General features: G+C 42.4%; 1 protein-coding gene across 1 annotated transcript; it reads right to left on the bottom strand.

Annotated features, from left to right (window-relative positions):
* Positions 1,583-12,313, bottom strand: REXO2 (RNA exonuclease 2). Its single transcript, XM_003129878.3, has 7 exons — positions 12,010-12,313; positions 10,954-11,037; positions 7,836-7,913; positions 7,103-7,214; positions 5,417-5,525; positions 4,176-4,229; positions 1,583-2,034 (listed from the first exon to the last, which is right to left on the bottom strand). The coding sequence occupies exons 1-7, from the start codon at positions 12,154-12,156 to the stop codon at positions 1,905-1,907; spliced, it is 714 nt and encodes a 237-aa protein (XP_003129926.1). The 5' UTR covers positions 12,157-12,313; the 3' UTR covers positions 1,583-1,904.

Raw genomic sequence — 12,894 nt, 5'->3', positions numbered from 1 at the left:
CGTGGTATGTGCTTCCTCTGAACCACTTATCTCGAGTCTGGAGCTTTCTTTCATATCTCTCCTGCATTAGAATTTATAACATTCCTCAGAGCCAAGCAAGAATACAGACTATCTTCCCAAATTTTAGTGAGAAGCACTCCACCAAGACAAGGTCACCCTGCTAGTGAGGTCTGGAACAGTCCTCAACACCACAGTCATGAGCGTTCAAGAACGCCGATTTAAGGTAATGGCCCAGCCACCATAGCTATGGATCAGAGCAGCCCTTCCAGAGATGGTGGCCTGAGGCCATCCATCACCATTCTGCATCAGTCATCAGGGCAGGGTACTCACTGAGTGCCAAGCACTGAGCTCAGAACTGGGTGTAATACATAATTTAATCCTGGTAATTCTTTCAGGTGGGTACCGTCATTCTCATCTTATAGATGAGGAAACTGAGGCTCAGAAAAGTAAACTTGCCAAGTCACTCAGTATATCACAGAGCTCAGATAGGAACCCAGCGTTTGACTCGAGAGCCCTGTTCTTCCAACCCCCTAAAGCTGCCACCTAAGCTGAAACCCAGGCCATTCTGAGAAGTAGAAAAAGTGCTAGTCAGAAAAGTCAGCAGACTCACATTTTCATCAACTCACACTTCCTACACTTGTGACTCTGAGCCTTAAATTCCTCTTTTAGAAAAAAATTCAACTAAAGCCTCTCTCCACTCACAGGTTGTTGTTTAGGTAAAACAACTTAGTAAATGGAATCATGAGGTAGTTCTGATCTACAGCCCAGTGATTTCTTTATGGCCCTGCCTGCGCATAGGGAAGTTCCAGGCCAGGGACTGAACCCACCTCACAACAGCGACCCTAGCCACAGCGGTGACAATGCCGAATCCTAAACCCACTGAGCCACCAGGGATTTCCACAGTCTCTTACCTTAGGATCACACTGCTATGTTCATATAACAGCCACAGAATTGGGTGGGGATGGAATCTGAGATCAACACAAAAGGCTTTTCATCTGGGGGCCCTTCCCAGTCTGATTTCTTCTCTTTGGGGGCATCTGTCTGAAGGATACTCGTTCTAGAGACAGATGTTTCTAACGCATCCTCTGGCTGAGGCCTCACCTCCCTACTGCACATAAACTAAAGAGTTAAAGTGCCTAAAGAGCTAAAGTACATAAAGCTAGGAGTTAAGATACGCCAACTGAAATCCTTCCTCAAGTACCTACCAACCATTAGACCTAGGGCAGCCAGCTATCTTCCATAAACCTAGCACAGTGGCTGCCTTGCACATAATACCTATTCAATAAACCTTGGTTATTACCTAGAGTATCACTGTCTGGTGGCTTACTTGAATTTCTCGAACACAGCAAAGAGTAGCACCAGGGCTCTGACAACGAACCCAATTTGCTTCTCCGAACCTATCTCCAGTTTTCTTATTCTTGACTTATATAGCAAAACAGAGTAACTTCACTGCCCGTTTAACCTAAGAAATTTACTCCACGCCTAAGGTCACTACGAAAATTTAAACATCAGCCATATCACCTAAAACAGAAAAATCATTCCCAATCATTAAAATACTAAAGAATAGATAGTACAAAAAGGGTTGCATTTCAATAGAACTAGCTTTATTATTATTATTTTTTAAACAAAAGGAATGGTCTAAAAGCAAATACAGATTATGTACCAAGGGATGCCTGTGACCTGGTACTTACAAAGGAGCTGCTGTGTCATAAATGAAAACAGCATGTTAGGAGAAAAATAATTTTCGGGTGCTGTCTGCTTGAATAATCAATCTGGAGTTGCAAGTTAACTGAAGGAAGGTGCTCTGCCAAGCAATGAGCGTGAGCCAAAAAAACAAAAACAAAAACCAAAACCACCAGAAGTCGCTTCCAGAGAACTATGTGGTGGCAGCATGAGAACTGGCATCAACTCACAGTCTTCTCATTTTCCCCATTTTCTATAATTTTCCTCTTCTTCTCATCTGTTTTTTTCTTGAAGATGTTATTTCGGTAAAACTGAAGTTCTTTGATGCTTTCGCTAATGTCATCAAGTGCCCTACAAGCAAACACATCAGATTGAGCCAACAGGTCCAAGACACAGGGGAGACGATCGCCATTTTACAAAGCGTAACGCTTCATAAATAACTTAAGAACCACAGGTACTACGGTAAATGCCACTCTCTGTAGCATCAAAATCATCAAGAAGTAGAATGTTTCAGCAAAGCAAACTGAAGTGCTTTGTTTTAAAAAAAAAAAAAAAAATGTTTGATTTAAAAAAATTTCTAAAACATAACAGATTAAAGTTTGCCAAACTGTCCCACAAGATGTTGAGATTTTCCAAAGGGGTGAAGAATGAATTCCAGGGTCAAATTAAGTTTAGGAAAAACTAGATGAAACGTTTCCTTTTTTGAAGTTTTTGCAAAGCGTTTAATGTACTCTTGTGTACTATGAATTCCCAGGAGGAAGTTGTACTGTATCACAGTATTTTTAAAGCTTAATTGACCACATTTGTGGAATACATATTTACAGCTCATGGAACACAGTTTGGGAAACATTGCACAATATTTAATGATGTCTCTGCACAAAATATATTGACATACTCCAACATAACTCAGGACTCAGTCATCATCATAAACATCAATTATCGGACAGTACCTAACCATAAAAGAGGATCTACCTCCTCTCTCGTGGTGATTTGTGCTATAATCAGTGGCAGCCTGCCTCCATCTAACAGCCTTTCTTCTCCTCCAACATGCTGTTTCTCATCTGTTGGAGTCTGAGAAATCAGGTAACCGACAGTATTAGAACAGTGTGCAAGTCAGTCAATCAGCTTTGAATGATGGGCCAAGGGCCTCTTCTAGAGAACGAACTGCACCGACCTTAGTGCAACACTTATTTCTGGGGTTAAGGCAACAGCTCTCCTTTCTTCCCAGGTCTTGGATAGACAGTGGCAAGAGGAAGTTATCCAAAACACAGCCACTGGCTAAGCCAAGGAACACAATATCCTACCCAGAACGCAGAAATCCAAAAGAGAGCTGAAGCCCCAGAGTACTTCCAGAGCCCACTATTGGGCAAAACCCCACCAACCTTCATGTGAGGCTATTTATAGTCATTAGTTAGACCAGTGAGTGTAAATATCCATACATTTCACTGCAGAAACACCCATGTCTTTGATTACCCGGTGCCCTCTCAGACCTGGTTAGGGGTGTTACCACCTTTCTAAAACCTGAAAAATTCTAAAATCCAAAACACTTTAAGTCCCAAGTGTTTCACGTGAGGTATTCCAGACCTGTGTTACTATGCAGTAGGCCATGGAAGCTCCCCCTGCCCCCCTCAAAAACATTAGAACACCAGGCTCCTCAGAGCAGCGATTTGGTCTTTCTGTTTGCGTAGAACTGTGCATGGCACACAGTAGGGACTCAGCATGTAGATGAACAAACACTGCCCTCAGAAGCCAGCTGCTAAATCTCCCATCAAGCCTTATGGCCTTCCTGAAAGACTACCAAACCAAGAAGTAAAAGAGGACACCAGATACACAAGATTTTTAAATTCCTGGGGTACTTGGGCCTAAGGCTGCAGACATTAAAAAGAACCTGAAAAACTAAAAAGTGTCCAAGTCAGGCTAACTGTATGGTACAAACGTGTTCTAATTTTATTTTTTTTTAATGATTTTTATTTTTTTCCATCAAAACTAGTTTACAGTGTTCTGTCAATTTTCTACTGTACATCAAGGCGACCCAGTCTATATAGTCTTTTTTCTCACATTATCATGCTCCATCAGTGACTAGATACAGTTCCCAGTGCTATACAGAAGAATCTCAATGCTTATCCATTCCAAAGGCAACAGTTTGCATCTGTGTTCTAATTTTAAATGGCTACAAATCCATATTCTTGCTGGGAAGAATATCAATACTGCTCATTGCTCGAAAAATTAGGCCAATTCATATACCTACAAACAAAGTTACCTACAAGTCTTTCAAATAGCAATAAAGACTTAAGACTGTATGTAGCTCACAATGGAATGCTGGACTCCTGACCACAATTCCTGATAATCTTAGCAAAAGAAAGTTATCTTTAAGTAGCTGTCCTTTACTTTTCCCTCAAGGAAAAGCAGAGAAGAGACAGATTTCAAGCAGCCAGGAACTGCAGGGTTACGTTGTGGCAGGTGGCCAAGCAACTGGAAGGACCCAAACTTACCTGTGAGAAGCAGCCTTCTTTGGTGCAAATTCATATTCTTCTGGATACCAGCGTCTATACACAGCAAAAATGGAACTCTCAAAGGAAAGTGTCTCAAATACACTGAATAATTACATCCTTCAAGTGATTGATTCACACTGAAAAAGGCATTTGGGTTCTGACTATCGAGGTGCCCGCCTGCCTGGGATGCCATCTTCCTCCCTCTTCACTGTGTACGTTCTCTTTGGCCAAGACCGTCAATGCATGAGATGGGTAAATCTGCTCACTGCAGGTCAGCCCTCTCCTGAGTTTCCATCATGGACATGCCGCCCGGACGTCTTCACCTAAAACCCACCAGGCACTTCCCACCCCACACACATGCCACTATCCTCATCACCCCCATCACCTCCCTTCCCCCGTGGACCAATCCACACTGCCTCTATTTTCCCCTTTATCTTTGAACAGTTCCGTCATCCACTTAACTGCCCAAAGCAGAAAGACAAGGAATCACTTTATGCCTCCTCCTCTGCCCCAGGCCCCCATTCTGCACTCAGATATTCTCAAATATTCTACCTCCACCTGCTGCCCACCACCCACTGCCATTTCCCAAGCTCATTCTTCTCTCTGCAACTGGTGCAAGAGTCCTTCTCATCTCCCTGTCTCTTTTCTTACCACCTTCTAGTCAGAACAATCTGATCTATCGCCCTGACCTCCTTGCTCCTGTCTATTTTCTTACCTCTGCCCACCCTCTGAAATGCTCTCTCCTCACCTAAATGCCTGGAAGGTGTCTGTTCTTTCAATCTGAACTTGAAGGCTCTTTTCTATGTGAAGTTCTCCCTGACTTCCCACTCCCCTCCCTCCAGCAGCTGGAGGCCCCTTCTCTTGTGCCCTCAAAATGCCACACGCACTTTTCCCTGACAGACATCTTCACACAGAACACTTCTCGGGTGTGTTTTTGTTACACCTGTCAATTCACTAAACTCTAAGCACTTAAGGGCTTTTCACCTGTATGTTCCCAGCACAGAGGTCAGTCCACGGCACAGAACAGGTGCTCGATAAATGTTCTGGATTAATAAAATGTACATGGAAGATTTCTGAGGTCTTTTCCCCCAATTTTCACCAGTTTAAGTGAGAATGGGATGACTAAGTTATACACCCACTGGGCCCCTCAGTTCTATAGCTCTGTTCAATTACTTTTCACAAATTCTCAAGTAAAACATGCTAAATGAGGCAACTGAATGGATCCTAAATTTAGCCCTTACCTGCACAGCTCTTTAACAGTGCTCACATCAATTATTCTATAATGAAGATGTTTCATGAACTGGGGCATGTATTTGTCAAGAAACTTCTTATCTGCATGAACTGAATTTCCTAGAAAGACACGAAGCATACTGCATCTGTGTACTTCTAGTGATATACAAGAGTACATAAAAAGTCATAAACTGTATTTAAAGGGAGATGATTATCTTTTTAATCCAAACGAATCCTAAACACATCTCAAATTTTCTAAATTAGTTTTGAGCGTGTCTGATTAGATTACAAGAGCAGATTTCAGAGTACTGAGTCTAGCTCATAACTTCGTAAATGGCCTCTCTATGGACAAAAGGATAAATCCATCACTCCGCATACTTAAAATAAATGCTCAAATCCACTACTTTTTTAGATTTAATACCAGATGCGCAAATTTTTTCCCAGTATCACAAAATCCACACCACTAACACTAAAACTTTAACCAAATCTAGATAAGTCTTTATTTACATCTCAATTTTAATAAATCATATCCACACTCATGTTTCCATACAGTAATTTACACTAAAAACACTAAATTTTATTTTTTTTATTTAATTTTTTTGTCTTTTTGCCTTTTCTGGGGCCGCTCCCACGGCATATGGAGGTTCCCAGGCTAGGGGTCCAATCGGAGCTGTAGCCGCCAGCCTATGCCACAGCCACAGCAACGCGGGATCCGAGCTATGTCTGCGACCTACACCACAGCTCACAGCAACGCCAGATCCTTAACCCACTGAGCGAGGCCAGGGATCGAACCCACAACCACTGAGCCACAATGGGAACTCCCATAAAAACACTAAATTTTAAATAAGAATTTTAAGAGATACCAGCTGCACTGGCTAGGGGGGAAATTTATACAATACATGCTCTAGTACCTAAAGTCAAAAATTTTTGTATGAATATTTAAGGGAAGTGTTAGTTACTGTACAATTTACAAATACAAATACACCATCACAAACATTAACCTCCCTTGGACAATTTGGTAGTCCTTTCAAAATCCTAGTAGAAGTGGCCTGGTTTCTTCAAAAAGTCAATGTCACAAGGGAAAAAAAAAAAAAGGCGCACATTTTAGGTTAAGAGACTGAACAGACAGAATAACCAAATGAATGCATGAGTCTTGACTAAATCCTGGTTATTAAAAAAAAAATAGACATTTTGGATGTAGACTAGGTATCAGATGATGTTACTGAATTATTTTTAATCATCTTCAATGTGATAATGACACTGTGGATTTAAGAAAGTGGCCTTATTCTTAGGAAATGGTGGATGAAGTATTTAGTTAGGAATGAAGTGTCATAATACTTGCAATTTACTTCCAAATGTCCCAAAAAAACCAGACAGATAAAACAAACATGGCACAAGGTTAACAATTACTAAATCCAACTTTTCTGTACACTTGAAATTTTTCCATAATAAAAATATCTGGAAAAACTGTATTGACTTAGTCTGGGTATCCCAGACCTCATGTCAAGTTTCAGGGCATTTTCCCCAATATTCACGTATAAATTATACAGGGAAATTTGAACACAAAAGTAAGATGTGTTATCTGAATGGAGAAAGTGGAAGACATGATAATCCTGGCTGATCTTTCTGGAACTGCAGTCTCTTGAATGACTACAATGGAAGACTATCTATAAGGTAGACATAGGACTGGATTTTACCTGCAAGTGGACAGAGCCCCGGAGGAGTCTGCTGTCGTACAAAGGACAGAAATTCATACTCTGCCTGCTGCAATGTCATTGTACTCTCCTTCACTGCTTTGGTTAGACCAGACTGCAAGAGAGAATCCCCAGCCCCCACCAAAACACATCAAGTCAGTTTTCAAAGGCATCCAGAAATGAAACTTCCCTTCTAAAATGAGCAAATATAACCACCGATAGACTGTGGAGCGAGCTCAAGCTCAAACTGAAACTGCTGTCTTGGTACCAATATTTTCTTCAAGGAGCCAAGTCAAATAAGCTACGTTCTTGATTGTTAACAGCATTTCCACACAGTCAGAAAAGGTGATGTTCAAAGTCCAAGGGTAAAACAAACAAGCAAATGTAACCTCTGGGAAGCAACAACTATTAACAGGAGAGGAGCATTCTCTCTGCTCTGAAAGCTGCCGTCTAACCTCATCCAAAAGACTCACTTGAGCAACACCTGACAATCCACAAAGCGCTCGCGACAGACTGAAGTAGGAGAGGGAAAAAGAGGACATGCAGGAGAAGGTGACCTCGAGAGGTCCCAAAGATGAAAAGTCAACAAGCAACCAGTTTCCCAGGCTTGCCAAGCAATCTTCCTCTACTACCCCTTTTAAAAACACCCTCCAACAAGGGGCTAGGATTCAGATGTGGGGGCAACAAGCTTGTCACTGACCCCCAAAGCAGCAACCCTGTTATTTGGTAATGTTACCTTCCCGTGATGCTCCTTACACCAATCTGACATGCTGTCCAGTAACTCATCTGGCTGTTTTATAATCAGGTTAGGACCCTGTGGATGGGAAAAGCCGTTAAGTCATCCGGAATCAACAGGGATAAACTTGGTTTCTGAGGCAAAGTTTAAGCTGCTTTAAGGATTAAATATATATGCCTGAGAAAGAAAGATAGATGAGGGCACTCTGTTACTTCAAAAAGTGGCCTTCATTCATTCCAGCACTGTTTATGACGACAAAAAAGAACAAATGAACACACACATACACACACACACAACTGAAAACTGAAATGTCCATTAATAGAGGAAACAGATATTAATTAAGCATCAGTAAACCTAGCCTGTGGCTTTTTTTTTTTAATTGTAAGCTAAGAATGATTTTTACATTTACAAAGGATTGTAAAACAAACAAATGTGACAGAGAAGTACGTGGCACTCTGAGCCCAAAATGGTCAATATTTGGTCTTCGTTTTTTACAAAAAGCTTGCCAGTCCCTGACTCTATTGCCGGGCGAAAAAAGCAAGTTGCAGAACAGTACATACATGCTTATGCATTCACTTACACTTGTTTTTAAAAAATATACACATTGGCATATGTGTATAAAATACTAAGAAAACATGTAAGACTTGGGGAGTGGGATTAGACAGGAGAACAGGGCCAAAACACCAACACCTGACTATACATATATTTTGCAGAAAGTTATACTGTTTAATTTTAACAGTATTTTCTTTTTATTTATTTATTTTTTTTTTTTTTGCTTTTTATCTTTTTAGGGCCTCACCCACGGCATATGCAGGTTCCCAAGCTAGGGGCTGAATCAGAGCTGTAGCTGCCGACCTACACCACAGCCATAGCCACACAGGATCTGAGCCGAGTCTGTGACCTACACCACAGCTCACAGCAATGCCAGATCCCCAACCCACTGAGCAAGGCCAGGGATCGAACCCACGTCCTCATGGATACAGTCGGGTTCATTAACCACTGAGCCACGACAGTAATGCCTAATTTTAACAGAATTTTCATGTTAAAAAGTTCAAAAGGTAACTAGTGACATTTGAAAAATAAAAAAAAGTGACCCTGGAGTTCTCAGCCCCACTTAATGGAACATGCAACTGTGAGTCAGAGTCCCAGCAACAAGAGAAGCCCAACACGTGGCATTATGACAAGCCACCTTCGGCTTAGTTTCTCCTTTGTACAATGAAGATAACACACTGACCCCTTCTTGCCTCTCAGGGATGTTAACAGAATAAAAGAAATTATAGATATAAAGTTCTTTGAACTCTCTGGAAGACAAGGACTCTACAAATCCCAAGGTATGATTACTACTAAGATGGTAAAAATAGTTGGCAATCCCTGAGAGGAATGGCAAGAATTTGACTAAAATATGCCTGACCTCTACAACTAACAAGTTTTAGCCAAACAAAAAAATTACTGATGCCAAGCCCCATGAAGAAGCAAAAACTCTGCTCTGGTAACATTAAAAAAAAAAAAAAAAAAAAAAAAAAACTCCATATCGGAAAATGCTATTCCAACAAACTACGATGGAAAAAGCAAACCACTATCAATGTAAGGCTATTCCACTTACTCTATCTAGATCCCAGCTTGGCACATTAAGCTACCTACAGAAAAAATTTCAGATGGGATGTCTATTCTTCTATCAGCATAAAACATTTTCCTCAGACTAGTACACAAGAAGAAAACATATTTTCCACAGAACTGATACTGAGGTGCCAACAGCCCCTAAGCGATTTTTGCTTTTTTTTCAACATCCTGACCCTCATCTGACTGGGCCGATTTACAAATGCCGCACTTGTCTGCAGCTGTGTGAATACAGACCCAGATTTCCTCCAGGGTACTCAGCAACTACTGGTCCATTAAACTGCTAGTTTCACATTATATCAACAGTCTAAGGGAAAAACTCTTCTTCAGCCAAAGGTAAATCAGCCTGGTAAATAAAGACACTTCTCTTCACTAGTCATCTCTAGCAAATTCCAAGGGACAGGGAAAAAAAACAACCAAACCTAAACTCAACGTTTATATAAAGCTTTTTTCTCTTTCTTTTTTTTTTTTAAAGAGGTAGTTGTTTTGATGAGAAATACCAAGTCTCATGATTCTCCTTCAGCTGATGTATCAGGAGGTACAACAGGATGTTGGCCTGGTACTCCAGGAAAGTAGCAATTTCTCTAAAAATGGCTCCTCCCTTCTTTTACCTACCCAGGAAATTTAGAAGTCTTAACGGCAGATTAGGAAATTGATCCAGTGTCAGTAACACCTCAATCAGACCCTCTGGAAACTGACTTTAACCAAACTGTCTTTCCCAAAAACATCCCTGCCCTGTTCCTTTTCTAGAGTTTCTCACTGCCTCTGAATAAGGCTGACAATAGGACACAAAGTTATTCGGGGCCCAGGAGTTGACCCTCTATCAATCAGAAGCCGTCATACACTTACTAAATGCTTTGTAAGTGGTCAAAAGGCAACAGGTGTGTTTGGTTTCGCTTAATCTTTCAGTTAAAAGGAGCGTATTAAAACCTTGATCATATCCAAGAGATCAGCAAGAGGATGTTTCACGATTCTCTATCAACAGAAATTCTAAAATCTCAATATAGGTTAGAAGGAGCAGACGTCCTAGTTGAAAAGGTAGAAACTGACTACATGGGGTCAAGTTAAAGCTAAGGTTATGATATAAAGAAGCCAACTTTGGCATGAGTCACCAATCCCGGTAGGCTACCAAGGTTGGTTGCCTTACTTGGTTGGGAGCATTTGACTCAGACTGCCTGAGTTAAACTCCTGGCTCTCCCAATACCTAGCCGGGTGGCCTTGGGCAAATTACCCAACACCTTTGTGCCAAAATGTCTCTTTCCATAAAATAATAGTACCTACACCTTATAGTTGCCGTGAGGATTAAGAGTGAATACCTGTAAAGCACTTAGAACTGTGCCTAGCACACAGTAAGCTCTCAGTAAATGACAGCATTAATCTATAGGGACCTTAATCTATAGGGACCCCAGTTTCTGCATTTTTTAAATAAAGAGATGTGGAAAAAAGTGATCTTTCAATTTCTAATACACTCTAAGTATGGTTATTACAAGGCATCACCTACTTCAGCCAAAATGTTGAGATCTGAGTCAGTTATCAGACAGGCCATCTCAATAATCTGGTCCTTCTCAATGTCCAATCCTGTCATCTGCAATAGAAAATATGTAACACACAAAAAAACCATCTTGTTGGTCTACCGTACCCAAGTTTATTTAACAGGAAACCCTTCAAGCATACTCAAATTATATCCCAGAGCCAGGAAAGAAGAGACAATAACACTCCCTGGCCAAGTACTTAAGGCGCTCAATATGAGTTTTTGGTCCAACAGACATTTACCAAGGGCCTGCTACATGTCCGGCATCACAGTTCTACTCTGGGGCAGATGCAAAGCAAGCAAAATTGAGTGCTGACAGCATCCAATTTTGGAAGAGTTGGATAACTAACATCACTACATCTTTGTACAGAGTTTACAAAGTTTTTATATTAATTACGTCACTTGGTCTTCATCACAATTTTGCATTATTATCCCCATTTCACATAGGAGAAAACTGAGGCTCAAGGGAAGGAGAGAGTCCTTGGTTGAGTATGGAAAACCTAAAAGGATAAGAACTAGGTTGGAGTCCCAACTCAGATCCTCACTAACAGCACGACCTTGAATGAGCTGAATCCTTTCTCTCTCTGGGCCTCAGTTTTCTCATTTATGGAATATGGGGTAAGGCTGAGTCATCTCCGGAGTCCCGTCTAGCTCTAACAACCTAAGGTCCCGGGAGGCTGGGAAGTCGGGTCTGGCAGAGCCGCATTGCCCACCTCCACCCCTGGGACCCCGAGCCCAAAGGGCCCCAAGCGTTAGGGAGGTCCACATCTGGGAGGAATTGAGGGGTTGGGGAAGCCATATGGATGACTCCTCCCTTTGGAAAAGAAAGCCTACAGTCGGGCACAGTCCCCCAAACCCACAGGACTCTTGCCCCGCGCCCTGCCCCGCGCCGCCCACAACCGAGCGGCGCTCACCTGCCACACCTGAGATCCAAACACCGCCGCTCTCCCCGGACAGGCTCGGCTACTTGATGCCACGCGCGAAACCTCACTCGCCTTCCCTCACCCCCCAACCGACCTGACTCACCTCCAGGTCCACCCAGACCATCCGCTGAGCCATGCTCTCCCCCGCCGCCATGGCTGCGCCACCTTCGCGGACACCCCGCGCCCCGAACTGCCTGCGAGTCCCACCCACACCTCGCAACAGCCTGCAACCCAGGGAGCCGCCTAGCATCACCCGGCACGAGCCGCCACGGCCCCAGCCTCTCAGCCGGCGCTGGCGCAGGCGCGATAGTCGCTAAACGTCGCAAACCCGCGGGGAAGCGCCGGAGCAAAAACCACTAGTCCCAGCATCCAATGCGCCGGCTCGCCATGAACAGTCGGACTTAGTTGCCGAATGGCGTGATGGGACTTAGAGTCTTGCCTGGTGTTGCGACCAATTTCCCCGCCCCCGCCACGTGTTTTCGGGTGTTACTGGACGCGCCTGTTTTTCCGAACTAAGTTTATTCCTTTTGAAGAGTTATTTCCTGAATTTGGATTAGTTGCAAGCCGCCTAGCTGAGAAAAAACTCTCTTAGTTCGTTTGGTAAAAAAGACTTGTTACCTATTTTTTATTTTTTTCAAATATATTTTTCTTTTTTTACTCTTTTTAACCTCCTTTTTACTTACCTGCTGCTCCGCTCCACACACTGGGTATTTTTCTCCTTTACATGAGACAGCAGGGCGATATGCTCTTTTTTAGGCCGGAAGGCCAATTCTACTATCATCAAATCTTTTGGAAACCTTTAAAAGATCTTATCTGAGAGGTAACTTAGCACTTGTTAGGTGCTGAATAAAAGTCTTCTTCGTCGGCAAAGGATTTACTCCTTATTGCTTACTGAGGGATGTCCCGTGGGCTGTGTTTCAGTTCAGCTGTTCGATGTTAGTGGTAATGACTTCCTACTTCACCCTGACACGTTCACAAAGTTGAATCT

Source organism: Sus scrofa, chromosome 9 (assembly GCF_000003025.6).
Source record: "Sus scrofa isolate TJ Tabasco breed Duroc chromosome 9, Sscrofa11.1, whole genome shotgun sequence".
Classification (NCBI taxonomy): Eukaryota; Metazoa; Chordata; class Mammalia; order Artiodactyla; family Suidae; genus Sus; species Sus scrofa.
This window is presented reverse-complemented; position numbering and strand designations above follow the sequence as displayed.